This window comes from Lissotriton vulgaris, chromosome 11, assembly GCF_964263255.1.
Source record: "Lissotriton vulgaris chromosome 11, aLisVul1.2, whole genome shotgun sequence".
NCBI lineage: Eukaryota > Metazoa > Chordata > Amphibia > Caudata > Salamandridae > Lissotriton > Lissotriton vulgaris.
In genome coordinates this window covers 270,323,297-270,336,447 of record NC_141699.1, presented here as the reverse complement: position 1 = coordinate 270,336,447, position 13,151 = coordinate 270,323,297, and the positions used below count along the sequence as shown (strand labels likewise).

The following is a 13,151-nucleotide window of genomic DNA, read 5'->3' as shown; positions in this document are numbered from 1 at the left end:
GAATTTTTTCAATTTCAATCACTATCTGCCTCACTGTGAGATGTGATCTACTTTTTCACTTCACTTCACTGCACGCACACCTTAAACACCTTTTACATTTTTCTTTGGACACTTTTCTGTTGGGCTTAATGACCGCCAATGATGACAAAAATGGGCTTATCTGGTGAGTACCTGCCAGTTACCCGCTTGGTGGTGCGCCCGTGAGGGGTCATTTTGCCCTTTTCACATTTTTTTACACTAAGAATTGTGTGTATGGGACTGGAAGAGTTGAGAATGTCACCTTAAGAGTCCCTGATTTCTTAAAAACTGTCAACAAATTGTCTAAAAGGGTTTTATGTTATACAGTAATACATGCTACTTATTAGAGTATAATGAGGGTTATGTAGAAAACTACAAGTCTTCATGTGGACTACAATAGGAAATACGATAGATTAGGATTTCTGTAGTCTTAGGATCCTGGTCTTTTTGTTGTTTATAACTCTTTGAGTGGATGGCGACCAGGGTTTTTTTCCCTCTATGCTCCATATTAAATGTGCAGTGGCACAGGGGCCAAAAGCTCTAGCAACCCCACTAAACCCAGATTATTGCTAAATGTTACTAATATACAAGACAGTCACAAGTGCAGTTATGTATTAGACAACAGGGTTATGATTTCAATGGTGGAGCAGGTACAGTGACACCAGGACCAAAAGCTCAAGACACCCCACTAAACACCAAAAATTGCAATAGTCTACTACTAAACAGGTAGTCGCAAGTGCAGTTATCAATGAAAGAACAAACGGCAGGCAAAGGCCAAGCACATCCAGTCAATATGTACTACCAATTCATGTGGTGGTGCAGCCTCTTACCACACCCGCCGTCGAGGGGTGTTAAATGAAAGCCAAGTTCAAAAAGAAGGTTGGAAGGTGCACTCGCTCCGAAGTCAATAAAGTCAACGCAAAGAATTAGTCCATAAATATTTCCTTTTATTCAACAGATTTGTTTAAAACTACCACACAACCAACGAGTTTTGTAGTCACAGCACAAGCATGCATCGCGACACGTAAGTGCTGTGAGAATGCTGAAGGCTGTGCACTCACGGTGGCCAACTTTACCATTAAAGAAATGAATGGCTGTCCATACTGTATATAAGCTCCCCTACTTTCCATACAGTCTTCTATACCAAAAGAAGGTGAATAGGAGTCTTTATTGTAGTCTTCCTTTCTTTCTAGGTTACAGAAACTGATAAATAACTATAATGAAGGTTCAATTGGCACCGTGACCTTTATGTGCCATGGAAATAAAAACACAACAGTATCAAAAGCAAAGGTGCTTTTAATAGGGACTGTTTTATGTTTCCTGGGTTTAATGAACTTATGCCACATATTAAACACAGGCCTACTGGCGTTGCCAATGCTGGTTATTCATGTGATATTTGTTCCTTTTCTACATGACTGCTGCGGTGCCTGCCTCTTTTCCTGTTGACCTCCTTAGTGGTTATTCCTTTTCTATGTGATAAATGAGAGAAACTTTCGTACCCTTCCTATTCCTGTAATGTCAATTCCCTTTCTATGCTTAGGATACCTCTGATGTCACTGCCTTTCTTAATTTTTATCAGTGATATCACTCCCTACAATGTTTTGTTTAATGATACCTTACATTACATATATGATGTTTTCACATTGCTCGCTTTTTTGACATTTGACCTCTTCACACCATTTAGTGGAACACCCTTGTTTGTCTCATAATGCCATCTCCCGCTTTTGATATTTAACTCATGCTTTCTATCTGTGCTATTGATGTAAGTTTCTTTTATTTTTCTGTCTAATACTTTGCTGTCGCTTCCTTTCAAGGGGACGGGCAGGTAGACTTTGAAGAGTTTGTGACGTTGCTGGGTCCCAAGATCACAACCTCCGGGGTGCCAGATAAATTCCACGGAACAGACTTTGACACAGTGTTTTGGAAGGTACTAGGGGTCACCATTTTCTCCATAACATCTGTTTGTACTCTAAAGGTGTCAGGACATCGGTGAGGGGATGCAGTATAAAGGGCAAAATAATCTGTGAACCAATGTGCATGTGGTAGTGCGTTGTTTGAGCACTGTTTACAAATATGTCTCACCAAGTAATTGCAGTTTACTGGCAGAATATTTGAAAGGAAGCGGTATGTGCAATAAATACAAAGGTATCTTTTACTAAGAATTGTATTCTTTATAGATCAAATCATTTTATAACGTTTTACAAGAAGTGTACAGTTTATTTGCTTACATGCCCTGCAAGAGTAAATTCCCCTAATCCAGGTTCGACAACAAGTGAAGAAAATAAATTAAATAAAACACCCAGTAAACATTTTCCTCACCACCGCCCCCATTCGCATGCGCCAATTTGTGGATTAACAGATGCCTGGCAGTCTTTTAAAGCTATGTTTCGGACTTTTAGGTATACGGGAAACATTAGTGCTCTGAATTTAGATGATAGGTAAGCTACAAAATCAGCCTGGTCAGGAGCATGTTGCCTCCTATAGTCATCTGTCGCACAACCTCTGAACACCACGCCTTCTCAAGTAGCCCTGGACACCATCCTGTTCAACTCTCTAGCCGACCCCTCCAACTCTACTATCCCCAGCCCTCTCTTGCTTATGACCCAGCACTCCCACCTGCACTGCCTGCCTTGCGACTGAGGCGGCACCTGGAGTTGCTGCCAGCGTCTCCTTCTCTAGCCTTTGTTGCTGTCTGAACCGGTTACCACCAAACACACTTCAACAGCATCACCAACTGCTGAACTGCTTATGTCCCTACCTCCAGCCTATGTCTCTACCTGGAGCCGCTATAAGTGCACCCATCTTGTTTCTCTGCCACCAGCCAGAGCTACAACAAGCTGTCAGTGTCAGCCAGGACTGCTATGCATGACCCTCCACATCATGCCGGGCTTCTACAAGTGTGACTCTCCTCTGCCAACAAATACAGTATATAATATGCTGTAACTCTTTTAGACATCTTTTAGTGGTCCTTTACAGACTGCTCTGTGTGGGCTCAGACCATTGCTGTTTGTGCTATACCTACTGATGCCATTGAGGTTAGGATTATGTACGTGAGCAAGAAAGGCTACACTACTGTACTGTACTGTACATGCTGTACCTGTTCTCCGTATCTTACTGAAGCTTGAGAACATTTGATTACACAAAGGCCAAACGAGTCATATAGTCAAAGATTACTGTGTTTCTGGAGAGTGTGGAAGCGAGAGGGTCATATATTGATGCCTATTTGGAAAACTATTATTTGAATATGTAATGTAGTACTCATGTAGTATTATTTGCATACTCTTACATGCATTTATGGATTGACCCCTAGCATTTAACATAGGAATAAAATGGGAGTATTCTGGGAAAACAATTCATAAAGAATTAGCACAAATAAGGACTGTGCCTCTTTACGCTTTCACTAATCGGAAGTAGAACGTTTCAAGCCATTTCAAATGGGCATGTACTTGTAACACTACGTAAAATAATTCTCCTGTAAAGCATCTTCCTGATCTCAAATGCTTTTGTGGAACAGCTCCACAGAGAGAGAGATTAAAATATTCTTCATTCTCCTGTTCTTAATTACACTCACAAAGGTGTCTCACTCTCAATTCAGGAGCCATCCGAATGTTAATTTGCACTCAAGTGCTATTCAGCACTATATTCTGGGTTGTTCTAAATTGTTAAGGTGTGATACCGTGCCTCATGTCGTTTTGAAGTGGGAAGTGCTGTTTGGAAGCAGTAAAAATCAATTTAACTACTTTGTCTACCTAGACAAAAACATAGATTTTGGGGGTTTTTGCTACCACAATACAGCACTAACTTCCGCAAAATGGACTGGAGCTAAACCTCAAACCAGAAAACCTATAAAATATGAACCTAAACAGCAACTTGGTGTAAATTAGCGCAGTCTAGGCAGTTTATGTTATTACGCCCCAGGTTACCATAAATACACGAGAAAATGCTTCTTATACTTTAGAGATGTCTGGCAAAAAAATAAAATCCACCACCTATCAAAATGAAGCCTCTTAATGTAGGTGTTTTAGAAAAGGCTCAGTATGCAAGCCCTAATATTTTAGTGGGACTAAGAACATATTCCAATTAGCCTTTTTTTCCACAGAGCTAGAAATAACTACAGTAGGTCAACCGCTTAACAGCCACATGTGGTTCAGAAAAACCCTGAAGATGTTACTGTGCATAGAGCTGCTAATATTTAAGTTGATGTTATGCAAACCTCTGTGGTAGAACACTTTAAAATGCAATGTGAGCACGAGACCTGACACATTAACTCACTATAGTCGTCACTGTTTACTGCTTGCCCTTTGGTCTTGCTGATAACGCCACTGTCGATATCAAATTAGCTATCTCCTGTGGACATTGTGCACGTACAAAAGCCCCAAGAGCACGTGTCAGCAGCGACCTCACCCATATTTCAAAGAAAAGAGTTATGGTAAGAAAGGGTGGCTAAATGAGTACTTTATCTTTTGTAGTTTACTGGGATACATATGCCTAGCAATGTGTGGTATTCTCCAATTATGAGGTGATACTTGATTTTTAAGACATTTCCCCTGCTTCCAGACTAACCAGGAAGTTGTGAAATTACGTCACTGTCTTGACTGCATGTGGATTTGGGCCAGTTTGGAACCCATTTTTAATATAACTTTCTAGAAACCACCAAAGTGTGTGACTTTCTTATTGCACCTCCTGAATACTATCAGTTCAAACTGGCATATATAAGTAAACCTTAAATACTGCCAACAACATTATTAGGAATATAATTAATTGATCAGCCTTTAGAATTGTATTCTGATTAAATGTAACTATTGTTACACCTGTCAGATTTTGGAGATGAGCCTTTCTAAGGCTCCCTGACCACGCGGAGGCATAGAAACTACACAGGGTAATTGCTTCAAAAGATAAGTCTTCGACCAAGGGCCATGTCCAAACTTGGCTAATACAGACTATTAGAAAACAACCAAAAGAGAAAGTAAACACAAAATAGGCATTTTCAGAGGAATTCTAATTATTGTGGTATGTAACTTGTACCGTTGTCACATGAGTACATCTATGTAAAGATGAATCAGGTGGTTCGTAAATGTTTCCGCCTACTTCAGTGAGTGGTGGAGCTTCCTATGAATGAATTTAGGAGTGTAACGTTACTATTAGTAGGGTTAGAGATCTCTCTAGAGCAAAAGAGGGAAATGTAAGGAAGTTTATTTTGTTAAAAATATTTCAATGTAATGTAAGACAAAACTGTAATGGAAAGTAATTTAAATAATATTAATCTGGAATCAATAAAAAATAAAAAGTTACGACAAACTAACTTATCACATTAAATGATGAGAAAAAAATTATATAAATATTAATTTAATTAATAAAACTTGTTTATGGATCAAAAGCTTTCATTCCTTCTATTGTACAGAAGCCCTGCAGACAACAACTAGCTGGCAGTAAAACTGTTTAACTTATATCAACAGCTCCACCACATCAACAGCTAGTGTCTCTATTCAATAGTCGATAAGTGAGCCTTGTTTGTCCGTGTCATTCACTGAACTTTAATTTATTTTGGTCTCCTATCCCCTCTCATCAGATGCGTGGTAATACATGGAATAAATACTTCGGGATGAAAACTTTCACAAATCCCGTAGCTAAATATTTTAAGAAAGACACACAATCCTTTCCAAAGTTTCCAGGTTTCTCTGAAATGGTGCAAAGGATTTTCTTCATGCCCACTATATCCCATATTTTGAATAACAACTCTATATTCTGGTGGGTTACCTTTGCACCATTTGCCAAAACACACTGCTTCCCTGGACATACTGATTATGCCTGCTCCAGCTGTCAGAAGGAAGGAGATATGTTTGTTCATTGGCAATGCCTAAAATGACATTAGCCAAGAATCCAGGTACTAGTGGAAGAACATCTCATCACAGTATGCTACGAGCTTAGTTCACTGCGAGAACAGTGTTATCAATGATCCTGCCTCCCTGCAACTTCTCCAGCACCTCTCGATTTACACCTGTCACATTCCCATAACTTATCCGGTGTGAGGTACCAATCATCAGGGGTTCTCACTGCTACTGCTCTAGCATGTTATGTATTCTAGCATACATTTCTTTTCACTTATTATCGGACAGTGTTTTCACCAGTTCTCTTTTTGGATTCTACCTCGCATGGATTTGTATTTATCTCTCTTGCAGCAATTTCCAAAGATCAGAACTCAATTTCTTACTCATATTATCACATAAACACCTTTCATGTATTTATCGGCCTCCATTGCGGCTACCAATTCTGTTCAGATTCTGGGAGAACAAAATCCTACTTTAGTGACTTAGATGAGGTTACCCCACCCTTGTCAAATAGCTCACCTACTCTGTTACAGACTTTCTTCCTCCTCTCACTGTGACCAACGTATTCTTCATTTGGATATGGAGCGTGTATGACTTGTTGGATGTGATATAGTCTATTGTGAAATATTCATTACCACAGTCAACTCCATTCCCTATAATATTTTTTTCTGTGGCATTCTCATAAGAGGTGCCGTGATTTCTTTCAGAGAACTCTCTTGCCTGTTGTTCGGTGCAAAGATTGCTCCGATGGAATAGCACACATTGTTTACTCTTACACCATAACAATTGCCAAGGCAATTCCATCCTGCAGAATTGTTTGCATGTGCTCTACCAAATTATGTCATAGTAGTATCACCACACCTTGCTTTGTTTCTTCCTGATCAGTAGAAATGCCTGGGAAACCATTTTGATCGCCTTCTGCTCAAGTTTCTTTTGTGGTGGTGTGTCCTCTACAACAGGCAAACATCTCCTCCCATGCTAATTAACAGGGTTGAGCATGTATGCTCTTATGTCTACTTGCTCATCCCACATGACTCGACCTCGGACCTGGAGGAACTGGGTTCGAGTCTCGTTAACGACGCCAAACTTCCTGTGATTCTGGGCAAATCACTTAATCTCCCCGTGCCTAACAAAAATGAATGTGTGTCCTAATGTAACGTAACTGGTGCTATGTAAAGCTCTCTGATACCCGATTCGGTTCGGGTCTAGTTCGCGCTATATAAAACTCTGCCAAAAAAAAAAAGCTAAGATTTGGCTTTCACTTTCACCCTTTCTTTGCTGATGCTATATCCCTTTTGTTCCTTTTGTAATATAACCTCCCCAAAAACTTTCAACCTTTATCAACTTACTAACTTTCTAAAACATGAGTACTTCCCCCCTGAACTGCCCACATGGGGCTTGTCATGTATAAGAGTGTATACAATTTGGATGATTTACTTTCATGTAAATTACACAAAAAGTCTGGAAAACTGTGTGAAAACATGTTCAAATCTGTCACGTACGCATTTCATGTCGAAAAAGAGCACACAAAAACCAAGTGCAATGAACAGTCATGTTTTTTGCTTTGTTCCAGCATTATAATTTAGCAGAGGACTGCAACGTCTTTACATGACTTCGTGCAACTGCATAATTTGGGAATTTCATGTATAAAGCATAATACAAAGCTACCAAAAGTACACAAATTACGCCCAACCAGGATACACCCCACACCATGATTGTTTTTGCCTCTGCTTCATCCGCAATGTGTGGAGTCAAACATTGAGGCTGATTACGATGGTGGATGGACTTCCATCCATCTGTCATCATTTCGTATTTGGGAACGCCCGCTTACAAAGCGCAGTCTCACAGTACGAATTACGATGTGACCGCCACAGAGGCGGCTGGATTTGCCATGTTTTGCATTGTGGTGGGTGCTGCTGGCTGCAGCACCTGCTGCTCATCAGAAAAGGGACAATTTACATATCACTGCACTATGTGCAGGGATATGTAGGGAGGACCATAGGTGCCCCCTAGGCCCTGTGTCTGGGGGCCAGGAGGTAAGGGGGGCCACTACGGATCCCCAAAGTCCCTTTCCGCCTGTCTGTTCATGGCAGGTTAACCGCTGTTGTAGGGATTCTGCGCAAACACAGAACTATCCAGAGGATTATAGGACCTTAGTAAATAGGGACAAAGTCATCCTACCACATTAGTACTCATGAGCCCAGGACCGACTAGCTTTAGTGTCTCACTTGCCCTCCTACTAACTTACAGAGGTAAAAGTGATTAGACACCCCAGAACACAACACTCCTGACTCTCTCAGGGATCGCAATTCCAAGACACACCATTTCGCTCACACACTTGTACTTGTCCACAATAAGATCTGACAGAGACACAAACAAGCTTAAAATATTTATTTTAACTAACGTGCTCTGATATGCAGTATACGTGCTACAATAAGCAGAAAAATGCATAACACAAAATCGGTCAGCAAAGTATGAAATCCCAAACCACAGCTGCATCTGTGTTTTGTCTAGTTGCTAGGGCATGAACAGAACAGAATAACAAGGGGCATTGTTGTTTGACCTTGTTCGCAATGTTCAGATTAAATCCCAGGAACCTGCGCTAACTCCCTAAGGGCCACATGACACCCTGCCCTTGGTCAGGACGTCAGCCCTGGACTAATAAAGAAGTCACAGGTAAACAGAACAAAAGCGTATCCTGCAGATGACAAGTATGATCCAAGATGCCAAAGGAGGACCATGATGGAAAGCCAAAATGAAAAAGCAAATTTAGAGCTCAAAAAGTACATCCAATGGCAGCGTATTTTCCGGGCCAAAAACTTCATGTGACAAGTGGAATGCAATCAGCTCCACTAATGCTTCAGGTAAAGGTGCCTAAAAGGGATTCATTTACAAAATGTATTTGATAGATTCAGAAATGAATTTTGATAAGCCCTAATTAGTGGCTTATTTTGAATTAAATATCTTTCAAAAAAACAATTCCTTATTATAATAGCTCTAATCAATCATGAAAATCTTACTGAAAAAGGAAAAATATGAGCAGCGTGTATCTAGCAGGACTCAGGCCACTCTCTGATTTATACCAGAGCGGTTGGCCTCATTGCAATCCTCGCTGTATTACTGAGTTTGCTTAAAGTATTATGAAGTCCCGGTTGAGTGTTTAAATAATAACAACCATTGTTTCTCCCTTTAGAAACAGGAATTCCTTTGAACCAAGACACTGCTTAATACAGCTGCACGTTTTTCTATATATGATCAACTGCTCAGTCCTCGTAAGGGGTTCTCGGTTCACATATGAAGAATTCGCGCTGAAGATGGTTTTACAGATGTCTTCACACCAAAGACCAAAACGTCGACAACCACGTCCATTTTCTATGTGATTCTTTTTATTTCAGGAATTGTTCTTTGTGTAATTGACGACAATTTCTTTGTTCTTGAAACGTAAGAAATGGGTGATACAGAAGGGTCAATGAGAAATGCAAGACATTGTTAAATCTCGGCTGCCTTCTGCGTTATGTGAATTGGATAAATGTACCCTTCAACTTGATACACAGATTTTTTCACATTAATTTGTGTTTGAATAACAGTACACCCGTCTTGTCTTGTTTTTCCTTTTTCAGTAAGGTTTTCGTGATTTTATAGCGCCATCATAATAAGCAATAGTTTTTTTTAAAGATATTTAATTCAAAATAAGCCACTAATTAGGGCTTATCAAAATTCATTTCTGAATCTATTAAATTCATTTTGTAAATGAATCCCCTGTAGGCACCTTTACCTGATACACTATTAGACTGCCCAAGCTTCCAAGGGTTTATTGGGTTTCCCATTTCTTTGTTGAATATGAGCTCCAGTAAGGCACCCGAACCGTCAATATTAAAAAGTGATGCCATCCAAGTAAGTAAATCAAAGGAACAGACGTGCTCCGCAAATCCTGAAGCCGCATGGAGCATACCAGGGCAACCTGTGTCAGTCTCGATTAATCTCAGATCCACGAGGCGCTGTGCAAGGGCACAGGTACTCTGTTCGGCCATCAGCCCCAGTGAAATCGTACACAAGCCACGTACCAGAACATCCATGCCTCTGAGACCACAACAGACCCACCAACAGATCATAATCCAGGGCATTAGGTGATGCTGTGGAAAGGCAGATGTCCAGGGCCCATTGAAAAGTGCACCTTAGGCAATAGAACACAGGTTGCACACAGGTGAAGTAGGCATAATGAAATGTCAGCCAATAGCCAATGTCAAGAGCTCCCAACGGCATTAAGTTAAAAAGCTGCTGCATCCAATCACAGTACAGCTGCAACTGTGCCTGACTGGGCAGTACCACAGATCGAGCATCCATTGTGGAACAACAAAAGAAGTACCACCATGCCACAAACCAGGAGGAGCAGCAGTGGAAACCCTCCAAATACACTGGAAAAAATAGAATGAATAAAAGTATGTATTACTCCAAATATAGTCTGAAATGATGTAACAAGGCAGGATACCACACCTTTAAAAAAGTGTGTGAGGCCTGCTGTATCAGACGCATAAAAAATGTGGTGAATTAATTGCCCAAAGTGTAGGGGGAGATTTGTGTTTAGTAAAGATTGTATTTCAATAGATGTTCTTGCCACCTGCAATTTGAAGGTCTCACGAGCAGACGTGGGAGAAACTTCTTGTTGAAACAACTCAACTTTAAGTCTGCTTAGCTTACTAAAATCTGTTTTCAAAGTCAGAATGGAAGGCCACAGTGAACTATCTACACTACTGTGTGGGGGGGACACAGGACATTGCTGCAACAAGTAACGCGTTTTGAAACTGTAACTTTGTACGGGATGCCTGCCCGTAAACCACAGCAGTTCTGATTGTTGAAAATGAAAATTAGATAACTGCTGTTAGAAAACAAAGTGAGAGTTGGAATAATAGCAGGAACTGGCGTACCTTTTAAAAAAACAAGCTAAATTAGGTGTTGAAACATTTAAAGTGTCATGAAGTTTTACTTGTTTACAGACAAGGGCGTGTCTGACAGTAGAATCACAATCCTCCCCAGTAAGGAAAACGTCCTTCTCTGCACGCTGACGATGGAAAGCGAATGACAATGACCACAATTCATGTATGAAACTACTCCGGAGGGGTTAATATCTCCGGCAGTATAATGTTTCATGCAAGCTGTGAAATGAAAAAGTTAGACTGGCAACAAAATAACTCCATATATTAGCCACACTGCTGAATCTCTTTCTGCCACAGTAAATGGTAACTGTTCTAGTTTCTCAATGTGTAACATAGTGTAAGTTGCAGCTTTCATATACATCACTTTCTGTTTGTCTGTCATATCAAATGGTAAAAACATCGCAGAAGCATTAAGGTAATCCCATAGTACTCTCCCCTTTTTAAGTGTTTGTAAATTCCAACCAAATTGCAGAATGTAACTGATTTTTGACCATGATACGAAGTAGACACTTCATTCTGAACAATATCAATAACAGATGACACAATATTGTCTAAGGTATAAATATGAGAAGACAGTGTAATTATGCTTTTATCAACCACAGCAAGAACTTTGTCCAAATCATCCTGATCAATTTGGCGTAAGCATAGTGCCGACTCCATTTGTGAAAGTTTCCAAAATTCATTATAGGCTGCATAAACAAAACATTTAGTGCGAGAGGAATTCGGACCTAAAAGAAAATCAGAAAGATCAATATGACCTGACAAACGGGAAAGATGGTGTTTCACAGATGCTAATGGGGAATGTTCCAACCACTGTTGACATAATTATCCAACAGAATAAGTGGTAACTGTAGGTACATTTGGGTAGTGAGGATTAGGTCTAATTTGGGTAAAACCCTTATTAACATTCAAAAAATTTAAATGACAAGCATTGGTGTTTGTAGGCCATAACACCCAGCCCTCCGGATTTATCATTGATTAGTTAAAAGAGCCATTCTGTATCATTCAAGTCAAGTCATCAATAGTATAATTGGTGTGTATGCTCCACGACTTATGTTGAGCCAAAGATGGAATAGAAGGAACATTAAAAAAATTGCAGTGGCCAAACCGAAGCAAGTAGTTTGCTGAATCGTATATGATATAATAATATTTGATATGGTATTAAACATGTACGTTGTAAGAATTCACTACCCAGCACTTGCCATACCTTAGTGCCCGAAATAGACTTTAAATCAACAGTGTCTTTCCAAAAATCATAACCCTTCAGTGACAGGTAATTTATAAAAGATGAGGAATAAATCAGTTTAGTCTGTCTTAGCATATATTTCTTCAATCTAGGGACATTCAATTTAAAATATTATTATGCTGGGTTAGATAGATCGTAACCCGTAAAATATATTTAAAAAAAATTCTATGTAACAGAACTTATTTTAGATGGTGTTGGACAATGTTGCCATTGTGAATAATTGAAAGTGGGTCTTTGAGTACTGGATTTGTAAAGAAAGTGATGGCTATAATGTTGGTAACAAATGGGTTCTGCATAATTTACCGAATTCAAATATAGATCCTCCGTATCAAAAATAGTATAATATTGTAAATCAGAAAACAAAGAATTAACAGCACTGACATCCCAATCATCTGAATGCATCCCAGGTAAAACAACATCTACAAAAGAGACACGGAACACAATTGGAATTTGCAAGGTCGGACCATATACATCGAAAGGCACTTTGTCCCAAACAATGCCATCAGCAATCTGGACTGCTGAAATATTAACTATTGTTTGGTCACTTTTCATTTTATGCGAAGACGTATGAGGGGCCATTAATCAAAAGAAAGAAGACAGTCACAAAACTAATCCACATGATAACAAACAACACGATACAGATGTAAGTCCATGGAGGGACTAAGCATGTGCTCTTCAACCATGAGATGAAGACACAAATCCGATTGGGAGGCATAGCAACAGACAAAGACAACAAAGTTGTATCCAAAGAAAAGTTATCCTGGTCAAGAAAGTAACCGCTGGAGCCAAGCTGAAACAGTGGAGGCTGTTCGTTATTAGAAGTCAAATGTAGTACAGTGTCAGGCACATCAACCATAAGCTCAACTGATGGGGGAGAATACTTATTTTCCACAATTGAAGGCATTTACGGCAAAACAGGCAATAAATCAATTGAAGATTCCAGCTCTTCTTCCATGTTTTAGAGAGACTCAGGAGAAACAGAATTCATTTGCTGAAGCAAAACATTCCGGCTTGGAACGCTTCTAGGCCTGCTATTGAGAATCGGCCATATGGTAGATTGACGTGTTCCACGGAAATTAATCGGTTATCTTTGCATCCAGGCAGTGGAGGTAAAATTACAGTTCG

The 13,151-nt window shown here is 39.8% G+C and overlaps 1 protein-coding gene across 1 annotated transcript in view; it reads left to right on the top strand.

Annotated features, from left to right (window-relative positions):
• The window catches only part of CABP7 (calcium binding protein 7), a 575,747-nt gene that overhangs the window by 486,563 nt on the left and 76,033 nt on the right, over positions 1 to 13,151 (top strand). Inside the window, exon 3 of the mRNA XM_086944739.1 lies at positions 1,833 to 1,945. Within this exon, the coding sequence (XP_086800865.1) occupies positions 1,833 to 1,945 (113 nt within the window). The remainder of the gene's footprint in view (positions 1 to 1,832; positions 1,946 to 13,151) is intronic.